The 22,021-nt window shown below is 30.2% G+C and overlaps 1 protein-coding gene across 4 annotated transcripts in view; it reads right to left on the bottom strand.

The window, feature by feature from the left end:
* LOC148284772 (4-vinylanisole receptor-like) overlaps positions 1-22,021 on the bottom strand; it is a 35,838-nt gene that overhangs the window by 5,780 nt on the left and 8,037 nt on the right. The window contains exons 2-5 of one of the 4 annotated variants that reach the window (XM_088235025.1): positions 4,475-4,613; positions 3,679-3,831; positions 1,396-1,519; positions 1,232-1,316 (exon numbers count right to left, since the gene is read on the bottom strand). In XM_088235025.1, coding sequence (XP_088091151.1) covers positions 1,232-1,316; positions 1,396-1,519; positions 3,679-3,831; positions 4,475-4,507 — 395 coding nt within the window. In that variant the 5' untranslated portion in view covers positions 4,508-4,613. Of the gene's footprint in view, positions 1-613; positions 714-1,231; positions 1,317-1,395; positions 1,520-3,678; positions 3,832-4,474; positions 4,614-22,021 lie in introns of those variants that run through there. The other 3 variants (XM_088235042.1, XM_088235050.1, XM_088235033.1) reach the window with 3 other exon arrangements.

The raw sequence follows: 22,021 nt of genomic DNA, 5'->3' as shown, positions 1-22,021 counted from the left end.
ATTAAGTTTGGTTTAGTTGCTTCCACGCTACGATAGGGTTGACAGGGTAAGCATCTCATATCTGCTATTAATATGGTCCAAAGAGGAACAACTATCCGTAATCTGCCCAATCATCTCATGACAATAAAAAAATATTGAGAATTTGGGTTTTGAGAACCCAAAGGACTCTCCCTACAGGCCAGATCTTGCTTTTCCTCTATAGCGGCATCAGTAGTGTAGTATTCAAGACGCTTTACTCACACACGGAAGGTTCCAGGTTCGTTTCCCGGTGGGGAAAAACTAAAATGAAATTTGTTTTTCCTAAAGCCTAGGTGTCCTTCGATTTAATTTACCACTGTAATTAGGCCTCCTGGCCCGTTGTGGTGCAAAAAAAAAGATCTTTTCATAACAGTCAAGCTTTAAGAGGTTTTAGATTTCCCTCAAATACAAGTTTGGAATGCGGTGTGGAAATGGTTTCAAGAACAACCAAAAACATAATTTCTGCAAAGCTTTATAAAACAATGACAAAAAATTGTATCAATATTGAACACATATCTAAGCTTAATAAAATTATAGAATGAGTCCCAATAATAACACTCATTTATTGTTTTAAATATTTTGAAAATGTACTCACGTTTGTAATAATCAGAATGGTAAAACAAATCATTAAACAGCTTACGAAAAACTGAAGAAATATTATTATAGAATACAGTTTTTGAAAATCTTTAGAGTATCTGAAATAAAATTTACTGATGAGTAATCATTACCTCAAAGCTGAAATTTTAAAGACAATTTACAACAAACATAAGTTTTCTACTTCATTTTTGTATAAGTCCACATGTTTTTGATTTTTCGAAACTGAAGGATTTCAACTAAAATATTACATTATGCATATAAATTTCGAGTAAATCAACAAACCGTCAACAAAACCTAGTTCAATAGAATGCATAGGTCAAGCCATCGTGATTTTTTGTTGACATTTATGTGATACTTTATTATGAATATGTGATATTTTTTGTAAAAAGCAAAATATTTGTATTTATAATATAAACACATAAATAAAAATTTAAAAAATAAATGAAATATACCGAAAAATACCAAACACGATTTTCAAAAAAAGTTTTAGAGATCTGAATCCAAAAAGAGCATTTTTTTGTCTAGATAGTATTGGAATTTTTTTAAAGTGTTTCAATTTCGTTTGTAAATAAGACCATTTTGTTTTAGATGTGTGGAATTTTACGGTCTACTGAACTGTATTATGGATTGATGGTGCTTTGCGCATTGTCGAAACATTCTGGCGATTGTCTCATTTATTTCAGCTTCTGATGAATCTTTGTCTGAAAGGTTAAAAAAAAATATTGAACCTTTTTTTTTAACTGAGTAAACGAGCACGTTGACCATTTATTTGTCACTCACCAGAATCTTTTTTGCTAAAACATAGCTCTTTCGTTTCCAAAACAGCTCTCTGGCGAATAGTTCTTATAGCTTTGTTGAGAATTTTTAACTGCCCAGCAGTATGAATCATTAGTCCCATACAGATCTAAAAAAAGATAAATAGAAACATTGTTACGATCATCATATGGGCAGAGATAAAATATATTTGGCAAACTACATTCCATTTCATTGAAAAAGTGCTCATATAAAATGGTTTAATTACTTTATAAGCTTTTAATTTGGTAATGTATCCAAAATAAAACAAGTTTATTGGATTATAGTTCTACTTTATTTTTTATAAAATATACAAAGGGTACATTGTGACGCGTTTCGTCTTGTTAGGACATTTTCAAACAAACTAACTTAAATATTTACAAAGTTTCCTTATATACTAAAAATAATTGCTATTTTATGTTTGTGGATTTCTATACAAGCCAAAATAATTAGAGTAATTAAATTTCAATTAGGGTATACTGAGTATATTAGAGGAATATTTTGGTTATATTGGGGAAAAACCTTCCATTATTTAAAAACATTTGTAAGGGTATGACTTTAAAATTAATGTAATAATTATAAAAATATTGATTTCATTTATACGGGTTTATTTTGAAAATTATTGTTGAAACTCTACATTGGTGTTTTACACAGGTTTCATTCATGTTTAATGTCAACTAAGGTAAAATGCATTCAGATATTATGATATTATTTCATTTTAATTAAGTTTTTATATATTCAGTAGGTATATATTTTTAAGAAATTACCTTAGTTGACATTTAACATGAATGAAACCTGTGTAAAACACTAATGTAGAGTTTCAACAATAATTTTCAAAATAAACCGGTATAAATGAAATCAATATTTTTATAATTATTACATTAATTTTAAAGTCATGCCTTTACAAATGTTTTTAAATAATGGAAGGTTTTCCCCAATATAACCAAAATATTCCTCTAATATACTCAGTATACCCTAATTGAAATTTAATTACTCTACTTATTTTGGCTTGTATAAAAATCCACAAACATAAAAAAGCAATTATTTTTAGTATATAAGGAAACTTTGTAAATATTTAAGTTAGTTTGTTTGAAAATGTCCTAACAAGACGAAACGCGTCACAATATACCCTTTGTTTATTTTATAAAAAATAAAGTAGAATTATAATCCAATAAACTTGTTTTATTTTGGATACATTACCCAAATTAATATGGAATTCTAACAATTGTCTGCATACACAATAAATACTTTATAAGCTGTTTAAATAATTTACGGAGTTTAATAGAGCAGTAATTTTAGGTACGCCATAAAAACTTCAGAACCAAAAAATGAATTGAATTTTTACTTTTTCGTAAACTCTCCAAAAAAAAGCATTTTATTCTGTGTGGTAACCAGTTGATTTGAAACAATAAAAAAGTTTTATAACTTTAGTTATTTTCCTTTTCTATTGCTACATAGTTCAGTATGCTAAAATTGAGTTTTTTTTTTTGTTTTTCTGGAACAATTTAGTTATTTTCTTTAATAATACACATTTTATGACTATCCTAATTTTTTTTAATTTTGGCGCTATTAATAAAATAGAAAAAAATACATTTGTATTTTGTTTGTATTGTGAAATCTTTGCACTACAGATTTTTTTACGTGAATAAAATTACGATTTTATTTATAAAATTTTACTTTTGAGAAAATCCAGCCTGTCTACGAATATTTACACATACCCAAAATATTGTTGATTTAAATTTGTTGCAACAGAGAGGGAAAACATTTTTGAGAATATAATATGAAAATCTAGGCATTTATGACACTTTACACATTCACCTTTCTGTCTTTATTTAAACATTCACATTTCCTCAACTCTTCCATATTAGATTAAACTGACTGGTGTATTAAGAATAATAACAAAAAAAAAAAAAAATTCGGACGTTCTCTAGTAGGTGAAATGGTTCAGCCAAATGAATCTCACCCCACGTGATAAAGATTTCAGCTCTTTTACTTCACAAAAGTGGTGAATGTTTTAACATAGGTAGAGTGGCGAATATTACACTTTGTAAAAAATGGCCAATTAAACTAGCCAACGACAGGCCATAAGCTCTGTAGATGCCTGGACTTATTTATTATTTTGTCTGATGTTCTTCATCTTTGTTGTTATATGTGAATCTTAAAAGCTCCTTAGGGAGTTGAAACCAGTCCTTGTCTACAATTTTTTTTAATAAACTCAAAATATTTTTGACAGAATTGGATTGAAATTCTTCATAATGTAATAAAACTTACCGTATCGTAAACAAATATGACATCAGCAGACACGAAGAACCAGAAGTTCACTAGACAAAATGAAAGTTCATAACTTGGTGAATAGGTATAGTCAAAAGGTAGCCAATTGATGAACGGCAGAGCTGGAGCACTTGAATTGTCAGCATGAATTATCTGGAAAAACGAAAATAAAACATTTTCCTCAATTTTTGATGATACTAACACGAACTGTCAGTAGGGCAGTGGCGAACAGCGATTTTGTTTGCAGGTAAGCCATAAAAAATATATTTTGTTCGTACCTACATAGTAGGTACATAATATAATGTAAGTTATATATACTTTAAATTGCAATTTTTTTTGTGGTTCTGTGAGATACAACAACTCTCATCGATGAAATCAACTCAAACGACGTAACTTTGTGATATATTATATTGTGTAGCTATATTATCCATTATTGTATGCATAACCTATATAAAAGTTTAAGATTCAGGCAGTATTGGGTATTCTCATAACGATTGAAATGTCAACTAGCCGATTCGTTCTTGAAATGAATATTTCCAAAAACGGCCGCGTCAAGCGCCACGTGTGTTGTGAGTCATATATCAAAAGTACCATCTCAAAGAAAAATAGTACTTAAGCAATAATGTTTGAAATACTGTTTTCCAAATCAAGAACACGCCTTTAAACTTTTTATTTTCTTGAACTAGATGGTTCAGAAAGATAGAGAGGAATTGCCCTCTGGCAATATTATGTCCTCCCTTATATATGATTATAAAGTGATAAATTAATGAAACTCATAATTATCTTTTATGCTTACAGGGTCTTTTAAGTATGCATCCACATCCGTCATGATAAGAATACCAATCAATCCAAAGCAAACTGCAGTTTGTATGTTGTAGAGCCAAACGCAGTTCCGAATTACATCGATTGGACGAAAGAATGGCGTTGTTTTATAACTAAAAAAATGGATATTCAAAATTAATAAGACACGCATTAAAAACATACAAATCGTAATAATAATATGTAAAATTTAATAAAGCAATAGAAACGCATTACCAAATCATACATGTACCTACATAATAAAATTATATGCACCGAGCAAGAACCGAAGAGCGAGGCAATACAGACCATTTGTTCTTACTGAATGCAGGATCTGAAAACCATTGATGATGCGTCTAGGTAAGATGATTAGTCTGTTGAATAACCTACCAAGAGAGGTTTATCTTTTACGCATTAGAATTGGTAGTTTTAGACTCTTCTTCTCTATTTACTTATGTATCTTGATGTGTATTAGTGATTTAGTTGTCGTTAAAAAAATATATGTTTTTTATTGATTATACATCTTTACGTTTTCTTTAACGCATTTTTTTAACATTTCTTTTATGCGTATATATTATATATATATATATATATATATATATATAGTTGGATAATTTATATAGCGCCATTTTTGTGAAAATAACCTCAAGGGCGCTGTACAATTAATAAATATCCCAGTACGTCTTGCAGCTACAGAGCGCATGGACGGTTGGGATTCTAGTTCCTCGTTTTCAATTAAGATCAATAAAAAATTATAACAGATAGGAGCTAGATTACAGGACGTCTTGCAGCTACAGAACGCATAGACAGTTAGAAATTTAGCCCCCATTTACACATTTTAAAAATTGACAAATAAATTTAGTGTATTAATGATACTAAAAAAAAATAAAAATAATATGAATAGTAAAAAGGAGTAAGATTACAACACGTCTTGCAGCTACTAAGCGCATAGACGATTGGAATTCTAGACCCCATTTATAAAATTTAGGTATTTTTAAGTTGGTATATGAAAGCTAGATAACCAATCATCGTGCAGCTACAAAGCGCACGGACGAGTGAAATTCTAGCAAAGTTAGAATGATATCAATAAATTTATAAAAAATAGAGCATAGTAGTAAGTTTGTCAAGTGTTCATGCCAAGAACTAAGCAATAAAAAACTAAATAAATAAAGCACTGTATCAACTCCATGGTTAACAAAGGGAGATAGATGTCCGAAGAGAATCTTTTGTAGACAGTAGGTAGATATCGTCACCATGTGGTCCAATAGGCTGCTGGAGAATTTCTATTGTATACATGTATATTTTATCTTTATTTAAAATTTAAATAAGATAAAAATTTAAAATCATTTGTTTAAAAATGTAATTATTTCAATTTTAGTGGCCATTTTCGACGAGTTGTAAATAACTCACTATTAAAAAACGGAAATCAAGTTGGGGTCGAATGGGGTTCGAACCTTGGACCTCTAATCTGTGAGTCCGCAACACTAGCCACGGAACCACAACGCGATTAGAAATTCTATTTTTTTTTAATTTTCAGCTTTTTTATTATTCATTGAATATGTTTTTCAACTTGAAAAATAAAAAATATTTTTTGTTTTATCGGTTGATTGGAAGAAATTGCCAATTGGCAATATGCCCGCCAATGTACAATTAACATTATTTACAAACGGTTAAATAAATAAACTATAAATTCTGTACCTTAAAGGATAAAATTACAGGAATCCTAACCGGGAAAAATATGGAAATAGTTTTGAAATTAAAAATGCAGAAATTATCTTAATTAGCCATTTTATACGTGAATAAAACAACCCTCCACAAAAGTTTACTTTCGTCATAAAAAAAAGCACTTTTTCAGTTGATATAAAAATTTTAAGTTCACTTTGTTTTACTGTAAATTTCATCAGAAGTTCATAGTTTGCTATTTTTGTGTAATTTTATTGTAATAAAACATTATTTTAAATGAAATATTCTCTTTATATTGAAATTGTCTCATTTGGTTCAAGACTTGTTTTGGAGATTTCTCAATCTCAAAATCTTGTTTCCTGAATATTTCGTTCAATACGACTCGTGGTTTATCCTTTAAGGTACACATGTTATTCCTTTATATCATTAATATAATAAATACAATGTGCTGCTCGCCCCCGTGATATATATATTTTTTTAAGATGACGAATGGTTAAACGAGTCGTTGATATCACGCATCATGCAGCAAATTTAAATAGTAGTGGGCATGACACTTAACGAGGCAAAATGATGGCAGGTGGACACCCATAATAATATTGTGGAGACCATAGGCAAACAAAAAAAGTGTTGGAAGGCCTCAGAAAAGATGCATCAATGACATCGCCTCCATTGCCGGTAAAACATGGATGGTGAAAGCGGGTGATAGGAAGGAATATAGACGTTTGGAAGAGGCTTTTATCCAGCAGTGGAGAGTATGAAGATGAAGTAGAAAAAGAAGTAAAATGGTCAAACAACCTTAGATGCTCAAACAAAACCATGACCCGTAGAAAGTAGAATTAAAAAGGATCACATAAAATCGTTCACCCAAATAATTACAGGGAACCAAGAAAAACCAAGTCAAACAAAGTTCGTAACTTCTGGACCCCACGTTCAATAGATTCTGATTAACGTCAAGAATTAACTTCAAGTAACCAAACTGCTCGTGACAAAGTCTTAAAATATTCTAAGGTTTAACATCGGAGCTTTTCAAATTTAGATAAAGTATTTTTTCGCAAATTGATTAAAGGATAGCATATTAAAACGTAATTCATTTAAATATTTCAAACTCCCCTCAGATTCAAACGTACTTCATTAAGGTTTTTCAAATTAGTTAAGGTCCCAATTTGAATTATTTTATCGTAATTGTAATCTTATTGCTTAACTTTTTATTTTTGTATCATTTAACAGGAAAATTAAAATAAATAAGTGGTGAAAACACATTTTTTGTCATTTGATTCATATTTTACGAGATGAACCCGACTGTGCTTTGCTTTTGCTTGATTTAAATATATCTTATATATATTCTGAATAAACACAGTTGAAAGTTTGATATAAATATGCATTTTGTTGAAAATAGATATGTACGTTTGCATTATTATTAATATGGCGGAAAAGTTTCTCGGTAAAAAGCAATAATTTTTCTGCGCATTTGTCGATATGCAAAAAGTATTTGATAAGGTTGACAGAGAAAAATTATGGAAGGTGTCATCGGAGTATGGAGTAAGCGGAAATCTTTAGGTTATATTCAGTTGATTTCAACATTTTTCATCGTAGATAACAATAACAAAAATAAAAGCAGAATAAGAATAAACCAAATTAATTCTAGAGTTTTTACATTTACAAATAATAAAAAAAACAGTGGTAAAAGTTGGACACGAAAAAAAACAAATGGAGCTAAATGCCAGCATTAAACAATTTAGCCTGCTTGATTAGACTCGAAGATATAAAAATACACAAAACCATTTAATTGAAAAATTATCTCGACTTCGCTCAGCAATTGTGAACTATAAATTATATGTATATATCGCACCTTTAGGACGAAAATGTCTCAACTCGAAAAATCTACTTTTTGGAAAATTGCAAAAGAAGAATGCAAATTGTGACACCTTCGTATTCTTTCGTAGATTGTATCGTATTTTTCGAATTATGCACCAAATTTTGAACAAAGATTTAAAGCAAAGGCATTCAGCTATGAATTTATGAAAAAAACGCATAGTAAAAAATAAGTTATTAAAAGTTTTAACAAGACATTTATTTATTGAGTCATTATAAGATTGAAAAAAAACAATTAAACAAAAGCACTTTGATAAATAAGAAAATGAGGTTTTTTTCATAAGGTCAGATCAGGTCACCAAACACACGATTTGATTTATTTGCGAAATGACATTAACGTAAATAAGTTACTTAGATTATCGATAAGTCAAAACGAAACAATCACAAAGCTAAATTGGTCGTTTTAATATTTTTAAAAATTGTAATTTAATCGAGTCAACCGGCTTCGGTCACTATATTTGTCTGCATTTGTCTGCGTTGCGTCCTTCATACAGCAATGTAAACACAAATTTTATAGCGTCGCTTCCGTACTGACTGAGAATCTAAATTCTCTGCGTAAAAAGAGAAAGATGTTACGGTTTTGACCTATTCCCACCCAAATATTGCGTCTTTGTAAATACAGAAAGATGGATAAAGTTCATTCAGTCATTTTATGATACAAACTCATTTTAAGCTTTTTTAAGTTAAATTATTTTCATTCTAAAGGTGCAATATGTAGATTGTGTTTATGGTTCTGTTTTTTTTTTCGTATAGGCAGCAAAAAATGATCTTATTTCAATGTATTCAATAACATAATGCACCAATAATTATTTTCTTACACACGCAGATATTAACCGTTTAATTTTAATTTTAAAACAACAAAAATACTCAATTAATTTGACCTACACGAAAACAGAATTCTGAAACATTTCCATGAAGCCATTGATGGAACTCGTGTTGTACATACACACAGCAACTTTGACACTTCCCAAGAACATGGCCAGAGCTACTGAAAGACTTGGCATTATTTCCATCCACCTTCCCAACTGTATTTGCACAACGGCGTCAAATGCTGAAAACACGTTGTATGGCACTAGAGTGACGAAAATAATCTAAAAGTGAAAAAATATTGGTGAAGATTGAATTAATATAATATAATTTTTACAATATTCTGAGACTGTCGAAATTTTTGTAGACAATAGACTGGATTTCACCCCTTAGGGAGTCATTAAAATAAACAAATGACAACAAGGATGGAGACCATTTTAAAGAAGGGAATGTGGATGTTCAAACAAAGGCAAAATGGTGAATGTTCTACTGTGTGTAAAGTGACAACTTAAACCAGCCAACGGACATAAACCCTGTAAATTCCTAGACTCCCATATTCCCTTTTCTAAAATGTTGTCCATCTCTGTTGTTATTTGTATAATACAATATTTAATTTACATTTCCGCATAACGTCGCTAGCTTTCTAATATTATAAAAAAGTTCTTGTGTGTAAACAGATCAAGGGGTCGTTTTACATTTTTAGGTTCTTCTGAAAACTAAAGACAATAATTGAAAACAATTATAATTGTATGTAGTATAGAAATAAGTGAAGAGTGATTTATTGGTGTGGGGTGATGAAAGGGAAAGTGAGGTTACTGACTGCATAATAAATGTAAACAAAGAATGTCTCAAACAAGTAGGAGAGTTTGTGTATCTAGAAAACCTGTTTTCAAGGGATGGATGAGAAGAAAAAAATGTTGAAAGAAGAGTGAATGCGGGCAAAAGAATGAATGGCGCACTAGGCACAGTAATTGCTAATAAAAATATGTCAACTGAAGCTAAACTGGCATTGCACAATGGAATTTTAGTCGTTTAACAATTATGTATGGAAGTGAAACATGGAACTGGCAGATAAAGGATGAAAACCGAGTGAACGCGGTTAAAATGCGATCTCTTGGACAAATTTGTTAGAAATGAATGAATGACAGGGTTCCAAATGATGAAATTAGGCGAGAGGGTAAATCTGAGTCAGGAATAATTGACAAGATTCAGAAAAGGTCTTTGAGACGGTGTTGTAATGTAGAACGAATGGACGACAAAAGAATGGTAAAACAACTATATGTGGCGAAAATAAACGGTAACGTGAGACGAAAAAGACCAAGAAAGACGTGGGATGATGAAATAAACCAAAATCAAAAAAAAATAAAAGTACCTTATAATCTTGTACAGAATATTTTCTTTTATCTTTCTTATATTACAAAAAAAAAATATAACTGCCTATTTATTATAGAAGCAAACATTCTTAAACATTTCTTGTATACCCATAAACAGGTCATGCCTTTCTGGGATTTTTTGTTTAGTATTTTTACTGTTAATATATATCATTGCTATGTAATAATCCTTTATTTTTTAATACTTTGTTTTACCACTTATGTGTATCGAAAAAAAAATCTTAAGTCTGGCCATCTCAAAAGCAGGCAGAACCGAAGGGCATGTATGGCAATATGTATGAATGTGGAAGAAGTTAGAAATGTATGCTAGGATAGACGTGTGTAGTGGTCCATTCCCTATGGGAAAGTGGCGAGATGGTAGAAGTAGTAGTGATTCATAATATTTCTTAAGTACCTTTTGCTATCAAAATTATGCTATGTACGTATGTAATTATCAACAGTCAACAGATTAAGTGAGTGAAGCGCTACAATAGCGAAAACAGCTCCTCAATTGGACTGCTAGGCTGTTCACAAAATGCCGGCATTAAATTAAATGGCTAAGCCGTAGGTTGATTGAATTAAAATATTTGATTGATTGAATTAACTCAACGTTTAACGCGTCGGCTGATTAAAGGGTAGCCTTAAAAAACGCATGAATCAGAAGCCGCTGGGTTTTTTTTTTACTTAATTTGATTAATTTTTTTTTTTTTTAATTTACTTAAAAAACTATTTTTTTATTACATTTTAACCGAATTTATCCCAACCTTACCTAACTTCACTTAACAAAATAATTGCTTTAATGAAAACATGAAAAATGTAGAAAAATTACGACTTAACTAACAAATATTCCATATAAATTATAAAGCTTTTTCCAACGCGGCGACAGTTCTTTAAGCGGCCATAATCCCCAAACAGCCAGCATATATTTCCCAAATTTGAAATAATCAGCGGAAACGAACTCATCTCTTTTAGTATCAATCATATTTTTTGCATATGTTTTTGGTATCAAAAACGGTATAACTTTAATGATTTAATATGTTTTATTAATAAAAGTAAAAAGATTACTGCGACAAACTGTCATAACAAACTTATTGAGACTATTCTAAACAACATGTTTCCTTTTTGTTTTATCAAAAAGAGTCAAATGGAGCGTTATTTAATTATTTACCTTTGCACAGTCAAGTAATGAAAAATACCTTATTTTACTTTAAATAAAAAACGAAATATTTAAAAAATAAATTCAAATTAGTAAATTAAAATATTGATCTTATCATTGAATAATGATTTGATAAATATAAGAGTACTATTTGCAAACCCGGAAAAATCCAACATCTAAAAGAAGTGAGTTATTAATTGAAACTCATTCAGAATACAATTTTTTACAATAATTATAACATTGTCAGTTAAAAAATATGGCTTTATTTGTAAGAACTTGACTTTTAAATTATCGGGTTTGTTGCAAACATGGCAACCTCTACTTGAGTATTGTAAAGTTGGAATGTATAAAAATAAATTCACTATTTTACTACTGTTTTTTGACATAATCATACTTATACTCGTATCATCACTGCTTATGTATAAAATATTTACTGATTATAATAAAAAGTTGAAGTTGAGTATCGTATCAGCTTTTCGCGATTTGCTCGAAATAAAGAAAGATGGATTTTGCCGGGTTCGCAAATAGTACCCGCGTATAAGGGTTGTATAAATATTGAATTAATGTTAAAAATAATTTTGTGTAATCACCATCATCAAACCTGATACGGCATATATTGCATTTGTCAAGTAAATAAAGTGTATTTTGATCGTCAGTAATACAAAATAAAGTGATAAGTCGTACGCCTCGGGTACCAGTCAGTACAATGAAATATTGCGGTCAGAACAACCTTTAAAATCTGTATTTTACATTCACTCTACCTTCACTCGAACCCAAGACCTCAATAATGGTAAGTGAACGCATTAATCACTTTAAAACAAGGCTGACTTATTTTCACTAGAATTAATGATTTAAGATTTTTACCTGGGAACAGCCATGTAGTCGAAAACACTCATCTAAGATTCTGGTTTTATTCCAAATACACACCTCAAATTTTTTTAGTAAGTCAGAGCAAGTTCGTATATTTTTTAATTTATATTTTTTTATTACGGATTTTTACATCTTAATCCTAAGAATTAGTAGAACTATGTCAACAGTACTAGAACCAATTGAAAAATTTAATGATTTAAGTATACATAACAATAAAATAGTCATTTTAAATAATCGTAGGTGTGCAACATTTGTGTTCATGCTTTGTGGTGAACTGTTTTTGATTATTTTGAATTTTGAATTTTTACCTACCATAAAGTTGGTTTCACGGGAGGCGTGTATTGTGTAAGTGTTTTATTACTAAGTTATAACTTCACTAGCAGGTCCGACAAACGTTATCACTTTCAAACGTTTCATTGCCTGCTATTAGCTGGTTCAGAAAAAGTTTTTACGATTTTGGAATTTTCGGTTAAGTATATATTAAGTGACATTTGACATTGAGTTTCACATTTCAATAGTTTGTTTCGTCATTGCGTGATTTTTTGCTGCCCAAAGCAAAATAAAAAAATGTGCAATATCACCAGCCACCTACTGGATCTACATGTGAATCTAAACCATCCAGAAACCCACTCAAACACACTAAAAAAAAAACATTTAAATCGGTCCAGCCGGAGGAGTTGGTGACATACACAACTACAGAAGAATTAAATTGTGGCCAGCAACACCAACAGCCCTGAGGTTGGCAGGTCCAAACTCTGCTTTGGCCCGCAACGCGTTGTTCACTGCAACGTCAGCCTGGATGAGTCTACTAAACACCGCACACCGAAAGAATTCGAAACATTTCATCTTGACCGTTCGTGTTGCCTGGCCCCAAACTCTCCATCAGTGCTCGCTATTGTAAATTCCTTCTGTACGAAATAAAAGGATGTAACATGTGTGTAACAACTTGATAAGTAACTTCAATTGTAATCCATCTTCCTCACTCAAACTCAAATCAGCTCACGCGCACCCATCCTATAGTATTATAAAGATTAAATATAAAAACATTTTAAATATAATAAATAAAAATGAAAAATAATACTTATTGAATCAAGTCTAGTTAATAAACGAGAATTGAATTGGTCACGGGTCATGTCAGTCTCATTGACGTATCCGTTTCGCAAAAGTTGGTGTCCTTTTAGTTTGGTGTAATGGTGGGCCTTATACTTGATGTTGCCAGTGCCCATATATAAATTAGCATATTTTTTTATTATATTTATTTTCTTTTATTCGGGAAACATTCAGTACGGTAACATAGTTTTATATTTTACACAGTTAGACTTTACTCTTATGAACCAGTATCCATATTAAATTATATTTATTACTTTGGTTATCAATAAACTATCATTAATACAATAATAATAAGTACAAAAAGAAGAAGGAAAAAAAACGTAAACGGAAGTAGTAAAAAATTAAAATCAAAGGAAAAAATATTTTGAAAATTGTACTTAGTATTTACAAATAGAAATAATATCAAAATTAAAGAATTTTATTTGTAAAAGTAATTAAAATTTAGGAGTTAAAATTAATATATGTGTAGGTGCGTGTATACGGGTTCGTAAAATAAATAAATACAATAGTCTTAATGTTTTGAATGAAATCTTAGCGAATTTATTCACTTTATTTCAGAATCCTACTTTATTTTTATTTTATTAAATAAATGTGATGAATACATTAAAATATGCATTTATTGTTATTAATTCCGTAAACTGTACGATGGTATAAAAATGTAATTATGGCGTTGAACAGCTGTATGACGTGTTAACACCCCCAATGAGAGGTGATAACCCGATATTTGTTAATTGTAACCCTTTCATGTTACCCCGCCCACCCCTTCGTGAGCTACATTTTTACGTAACATACTATGTAATTTAACAGCTTTTTAAAACGCCTTCGACATTTTTATTTCCAGAGCTACAATTTATTTCATCCCCTACAACATTTCATATTATTATTACGCCTATCGTTTCATTTTAAAAGCTTTGCCTTGTAATTTCTTTATTAATATCAATGACGGGTAATAAAATAACCTTTAAATTTGCTAGTGAAAAGTATCAGTTTATTTGTTAATAAAAAGTATCACTTTATTTTATTATTGTGATGGTACTCGTATCAACGTAGGTCTACCAATGAATAAAATGACCCACCTGCAGTCTGTATTAAATGTTGTAGCGAGACTTATTTTTGTAATCTCTAAGTTCAGTCATTTCACATCACTACTTTGGGAATTACACTGGCTACAATTTCAACAGATTGTGGAATGCAAACTATGTTGACTTTTGTATAAGTCACGGCACGACTCTGCTCCGAAATATCTAAGAGAACTAAATATTCCAGATGAACTAGCTGACATACATCAGCTACATCTACGGTGATTGTAAAAGTTGTAGGGTCCATAGTCCATAGTCGATGACACACACGTGTTTAATTAGTTCACCTAAAATAGACCAATGACCGACTATGCAATGTCATCATGTTCAATCGAATCCAATACATTCGTAAAATGCAACTCTGAGTATTTCACATGAAATCGGAGGGCATCGTTTTACAGTACATTGACATCGTCCCTACCATGAAGAAATGAACTACAAAGGAACGTCGTCTGTAAAGAGACCAGAGGACGCAGCCAACGTCAGTCAGCACGTTCAGTCAGATTAACAAGATCAGTGCAGTTTGCTCAGCTCCAGCATGTAGTTCAAGTGCAGTTACTTCAACCCATCATTGCCGCTACGCTCGTGCTACACCAAGTGCTACCAAGTGCTGTATCTTATTTGCCATGTAATAAATACGCATTAAACACCAACCACGGGTCTTCTCTGTCAATCTCTAACTGGGGTAGGAACTCCAACTAAAACCCAACAACCTTTATCCTACAAAGTTATTCAACCTCTTTGCATCCAGTGCACTAAATTCAGTGAACGCGCATTTGCGGTAGCAGGCTCTATGCCGTGGGATGCTCCTGCAGCAAACGTGCAAAACTGTGAGAGTGGAGCGATGTTTCGGGAAAAATTTCAAATCCATTTTTCTCTAAATTGATAACTATTTGAATAAATCCGTAACATTGATGACAAACTGTTTATGTTTTACTTACATTATACATTTAAAGTCAAACTTAGATAAATATACATAGAACATTGAAATAAGAATAGTCCAGAAGGAGCGTAGAATCATATTTGAATACATCGGACTGGGTCCAAAATTGCCCCCACTATGCCCTAATTTCACCACACGCATTCGTGATGTCGCCGCGTAATGTTGCTTGATGGGGAAAAAAAATCATTAACACAAATTTAAGGTTAAAAAAAAGCAATCTGTTAATTTTCTCTAAAATTTTATTGTGCACGCGGAAACATTGATTAACACAACAAAGAAGATAAGTAAAGGGTCATTTTTTTTATTTTTTTTTAAAGTTTTATTCATTTTAACAAATCGGTAACATACATAATTGTATTTTTGTTCCCGCAAAGCCGAAGCTTGTCTGCGGGTTACATTACATTTTTTTTTTAAATTTTATAAGTAAGTACATAGTTTAATAATAAATGAGGAATAAAATATATGCACACTTAAGTTTCACTTGCTGTTTAATAATTTTTTGACTATTTTTTTTAATGAAATGAGGTTTTTTTCCTCGTGATTTTACCTAGTATTAAATTGTACAGTTTTAGTACTACACTACCCTTACAAGAGTACTTTAATAAGAGTAATTGAATGATTCAATATTGAAATTAATATATAAAACAAATTTTATTTTACATAAAACGGATATTCTTACATCATGTTAAAAAACATTTGATGTTTTAAATATAATGTAGGTCAAATGTCCACCACTACGTTGTTTAATCCGAGGTCTAATTTTCATTAGATGAGCAAACTATGGTAATAAAATTTACTACCTTGGCAACACTGACGAAATGTCAATTTTATTTTCATCGACAATCTGACAGATGGAAAAATAATTAAAATTTTAAGTTATGCATTTGCTACTTACGCATAAATTTGCTAATTACACATGAAATGTTATCTCGTTTTTTTAAGATCCCAGCAGTATTTCTACACTTTAAAACGACACAACACGGTATAGTTGAATTCAAATCAGGAGTTGCGTACTGAGCGACGTCCTTAAAGAAATCAATGGGTCCAAACGTAAATATACTCATTTATGAGTAGTTTAGTCGCCTTCTGTTTGATGCTTGTATGCGGTTTCTGGAGTATTTTTAATGCTATGGCAAAGAATCACTTTGCAAAGCGCCAATGAAGTATATTACATTATCAAAATCGCACTTCATAAGTTTTTTATTGTAATGCCAAATAACAATATAATCATATTTGTAACTTTGTAACAATTACCATTTTATTAACATAATTAACTGTACTACGTACAAACTTAGTCAAGAAATTACTTTAAAGGCGTTTTTGGCGTTGTTATTTCTTTTTAACGACGCATGTACAATTTGTTTTTGTAAATCAAATAGGTGATATTTTAAGCAAAAAGGGGTACCGGATAATTTATGCGAAAACCGCATGTTCGGATTCGCTTTACGCCCGTTACGTCGCTCTAATCCCGTTATAAGTCACCGTTAAACGGCTGAATCAGATAACGCCGGTGATTGCGCAAAGCTCGCGAATCCGTTAGAAAAAGCTCGTTTGAACTTGCGAAGCTTCCGTCCAATCAAACTCGTAATCGAGTCTGCGGCCTGATGACAGAATCGCCGAATAAAAAATAAACCCGGAGCTTTTGTGGCGCTTGGCGGCTTAAAGCTCGCAAAAACGGGCTGTAATCACTGATTACAAATTCAAATTTAAGCTGATTGAAGCGTCCAGTTTTATTATTGTATCTTAATCTAACGAATTTTATTGATCGCTACTGGTTAAGTGTTGTTTAGCGGTGTTTTCATAAACCAAAGAAATATTTACATTTTAATTGGCAAAATGTATTTTGCTCATATCCAAATGTTGGTTATTCTGTATAGTTTAGTCCTCTAGGAGTTTACCAAGATTGATATATATTTAATGTGTGATAGAGAATTTTTTTAACCCGTTCAGACAGATTAACTGTTTACATATAATCGATGAACAATATCTAAACATAATAAATTGTAATTATTATACCAATCTCGTAAGCATCGTTGATTATTTGTATACCATAATAAAGAAAATAAATTAATTAATTAGTTAATTTAAAAGCACAACAATTTTAAGATTTGAAAGAATAATTTTATTTTAAAAGATAAAAAATTTTACAAATGAAAAATATGCTTAGGCAAATAAAAAACGAAACAAAATACCACGCCAAAAAAGAATAAACCCCTTGCGATTCTTACGGTATTATGATATTAATAACTACAGTTATATTAATGTTTTTAGATAAATAAATATAAATCAAACAAACAATATGAATGATAAAAGAACCTTTTGAAATTAATAACCAAAATAATAATTATGTAGGATTTTATTAGAAAAAAAGTTTCAATTTTTTGTGTGACGTATTTAAATATTATTTTATAATAGAAAAATTATTTTAGGTAAAAATAAATAAATAATTTTGGCCAAAGCTTGAATTTAGTAAAATATTGGTAATTTTTTATTCATGAGGCAACTTGTTAAGGAAGTTGATTCCTTGATATATATACAACTGTTTTCGAAATATTCAGTGTTAAGGTTGAGCATTTTAATATTATTTTCATATCTAAGTGAAAAGTTAAATGCAAATACTATTTTAATTTTCTTTTTAAATTTGTAGAATTTAGTATATCTTTATTTTTTATTCAATTGATGGTACATTAAAAAATTAATTAATATATACACAATATTCTTTAAGGTGATTTTTTTTTGTTTTGACCTGACTGTTTTCTTGGTTAACTAGAAAATGTTGTTTTTAGTTATAAGCTAGCCAATGTGCATGTATTTTCGTACTTGATTTTCGTACAATAAATAAAAAAAACTTAATGGAATCGTTGAATGACAAAATAATGTATAATTGATGATTTATTTCAAGAATTATTATTGACGATACTCTGAATTATTATGAAGTACTGTGAAATAAATATACCATACGAATACGACCATGAAAATAACAATCTATGTATCTTCGTATTCCACAAAGAAAGTACTAAACAATATATTTATTTGCGTGAACAAAAGTCACTGAACTGCACATTTAACCTTTACAATGGTTTAATTCTTCAAATAAATTTCTCGGATTGAATATGTGGAATGCTTTTCACAATTTCTTCTTTTAAATAGCATCCAACTTGAAAGTCTACTCATCTAAATAATAATTTATGTCTTTGCTGGCCATTTCTACTAAATTTCACAAAATGCTTGAAGAATTCGCGATTTATTTGATTTTTTAAATGGAAAAACAAAAGCAAATATAAACAAATTATAATAGACATAAATAACATTTTACAGAAGAGAATATAGAAGTCTAGGCATCCACATGGCTTATGCCCTGTCATTGGATGGTTTGAGTGGCCACTTTACACACTCTCTCTGCCTGTATCTGAACATCTACATTCCTTTGGCTCTTCTATTTGTTGACGTGTGTGAAGTTATAGCTATAGTCCCTTCTGTAAAATGTTCTTCATATCTGTTGTAATATGTTAATATTAACAGCTCCCTAGAGGGATGAATCTAGTCACTGTCTACGAAAATGTGGAAAAACTCAAAACAGTGTTGGTAAGCAAATATGCTTTGTTTAGTTTTCACTAGCAATAAAAAATAATTAAAAGCGAAAATTAAGTAAATATTCAAACGTATCTAAAAAAACATGTATTGACAATTATTTCTTTAGACAGATTATCTCATCTCTCTATTAAAAATATTTTATATTCATTCATTATTTATTCATATTTTTTCTCTTACAAACTATAATTATTAATAAAAATAATGTGACCTCACTGTGGTTACCCGTGCCGAGAACACTTAACTATATACTTTTTTGAAAATATTTTTACATTTAATAATGAACAAAGAAGACTGACTTAATAAACAGAAATAATTAACAAAATGTTCAGACAGTTTTAAACTCTACGTATTTATGTTTAGAATTCATTAATGTACATCTTTATTATTTATAAAAAAACGCACTATAAAAGAACAAAATCCCTAATTGACAATGTTGAAAAAGAACAATCTCCTAATCTGTCTACATTAGATAAACGTAGGACGGAAATGGACGTTTTACATATTATTCATTTTCATAATACTTCATTCTATATCACATGTCCTATCTCTGTTGCAATTAATGCATTTTTATGTTGCCAACCATGTCACTTAAAGATGAAATTAGCTGTTTATCAAATCCTTCAAGAACAACTTGAGTTTTTATGCCCAAAGTTCAAAATGCGTAAATTTGTCAATCCTTTGCAAATCTTGGAGTTCTTTAGGATAGATCTTCTCGCTTTCTTTATCACTAATATAGCGTAGGATGAAGAAAGATTGCCACGGCTTAACTTGAAGTCTAATGTGTGGATTATTTTCTTTGAATATGTTGTTCGAGGTTTGATAAAAAATAATCGGAATATTTTAATTTAAAAACGCAATTGTAATTACTTGTCTTTTTCCTCAATATATTTGTCTGCCTTTATTTAAAAAAAAGTAGTTAAATCTATTTTACCAGAATTCAAATCAGCAGATACACGTACATTATATTAAATTAATTTATATTACTTGTCGGGTATAATTTCTGTCATATCTATATACGTATCTAAAAGACAATGCTCAAATATGTGTCATCGATGAACTGAATAACTACTCGTCCGATTAACGTGCGGTTTTCAGTGAAATGTAGATTTTTGCCACGAGCATATTTATAGCTGTTAAAATCTTCAATTTATTAAGAATAAGAAAGTTGGGAGCAGGTTTTTTTTTATCCATCACCAAAGTTGCATTCGACGAGAATGCTTATAATTAAACATGAAGAAGATATTATAAACGTTTGTTTTTGAATTTTTACAAATAATATTAGTTTTTAATGGATCCAAATCAGATTATTTACTGGATTTTTAGTAACATTAAAATAATATCAATCGACATTCGATACATTTTTCAATATCGCATTCCTAAATATAGTGCACCCCCGTTGGTGAGAAGAGAAGAGTTTGACATTTGCCAAAATAATTATTTATTTGAAAATTAATTATTTAAAGTTTTTAGATTCAATCATGAACAAGTACCTAGTTACCTATTTAGCAATGAGAAGTTACACTATGTTTATTACGTTTATCTTAACGGTTTTTAATAAAGATTTTTTGTAAGTATACTAAATAATGTTTAATTTTAAGAAGAAATGCGGTCCGACTCTTTTTTATAGAGACGTATTCTCGTATTTTCTTTCTGGATTATGGCACTAGACCAGTGATTTTTTTACACACTATAGATTTTTACCATTGGCGTTTTATTTTGTAAACGTACAAATCTTATTTGGAATAAATATATTAATTTATATCAAACATTCGATTGTGTTCATTTAATCTTTATACGAGAATGTACTCAAATTTAGCAGAAGCAAAGCATTGCCGGGTTTAGGTCGTTATAAAATATAAACGATTAAATGAAATCGTTGGAATTCGGAATAAATAGATTTACCTGCTTTTTCAAAAAAAAAAAAATTCAGATAGCCAGGGATTATGAGTGAAATATTTCAATATTGTATTTATTCGATTCTTTTTTTATTTTTTTTTATAAATCTGCAATAAACGGCATAAAGTCTATTAAAAAATGTCAAAAAAACGAATACAAAATTTCATGTAGCTAAAAGATTTGCCTTTGAATTTGTTTAAATGTGTTTTAATGGATTTTAAATCCGATAAGCTTTTTTTGGAAAATATTAAAAATACGTTATTGAAAATGTTGTTTACCTCCATTATATCATATTGGGGTACGCTATTATTATCAGGATATTGGATTCTATTCTAAATCGGGGTGTTATTAAATACTTTTTGGTTTAGTAATATACAACCCTTTTCTGGTACTTTTTTCCCCATTTTGTATTTTTTTCAGAATAAAACGTATTTTCAAAAAGATGGCCGAATGTAAATTGTATTATTTCTATTTTTTTTTTTGTGCTATGAGCACGCACTCTCGCGCATTTTTACCACTAAAAATACCGCGCAAGACTCTTTTTTTTAAGCCAATCAACATTCAACAATCAACAATCAAGTTTACCCTAATAGATTGGCATTAATAAGTTATACCTTATCTAAACATTCTTAAAATCTACTTAAATTAACAAAGTGTATAATTAACAAAAGGTATGTATATAGCATAATCTAGGCGGAAATAACAAGTGTGACATCGCGAGTCAAAAGAGACAACACCGCTTGCTTCTTAAATGCCTGCCCTTGATGTAGGAACACATTGACAGTACCGTTTAGTGAGATTTCTTTCACTGTTCTTAGGATCCTTGGCAAAAGGGAAAAGATTCCAATGTTTGTTTTATAATTTCCCAAAGCAAATACAGGATTGGTACGCAAGTTACGGTGAGGTACATTTAAGTTTATCTGAGCAAGAATATCATGGGCATGTATACAATTAGATATCAATTTGTGTAAGAATACCAAACCAGCCAAAATCCTTCTGAATTATAAATTAAAGATATTAGAGTACTCTAGACGATCATAAAAGTAAATCATATAGACTCACTAGAACTGCCCGACGTCGGCACAATCAGAGCTCGCCAGAATCTGCGTGTGCCCGGTCGGCTTCGGTTTAGTTGGCAATTACTCTCTCTTTTTAAAGCATACAA

This window comes from Micrasema longulum, unplaced genomic scaffold, assembly GCF_059751315.1.
Source record: "Micrasema longulum isolate JH-2025_06_02 unplaced genomic scaffold, ASM5975131v1 h1tg000091l, whole genome shotgun sequence".
NCBI lineage: Eukaryota > Metazoa > Arthropoda > Insecta > Trichoptera > Brachycentridae > Micrasema > Micrasema longulum.
The sequence above is the reverse complement of the archived record's forward strand: the minus strand, read 5'-3'. Positions and strand labels throughout refer to the sequence as shown.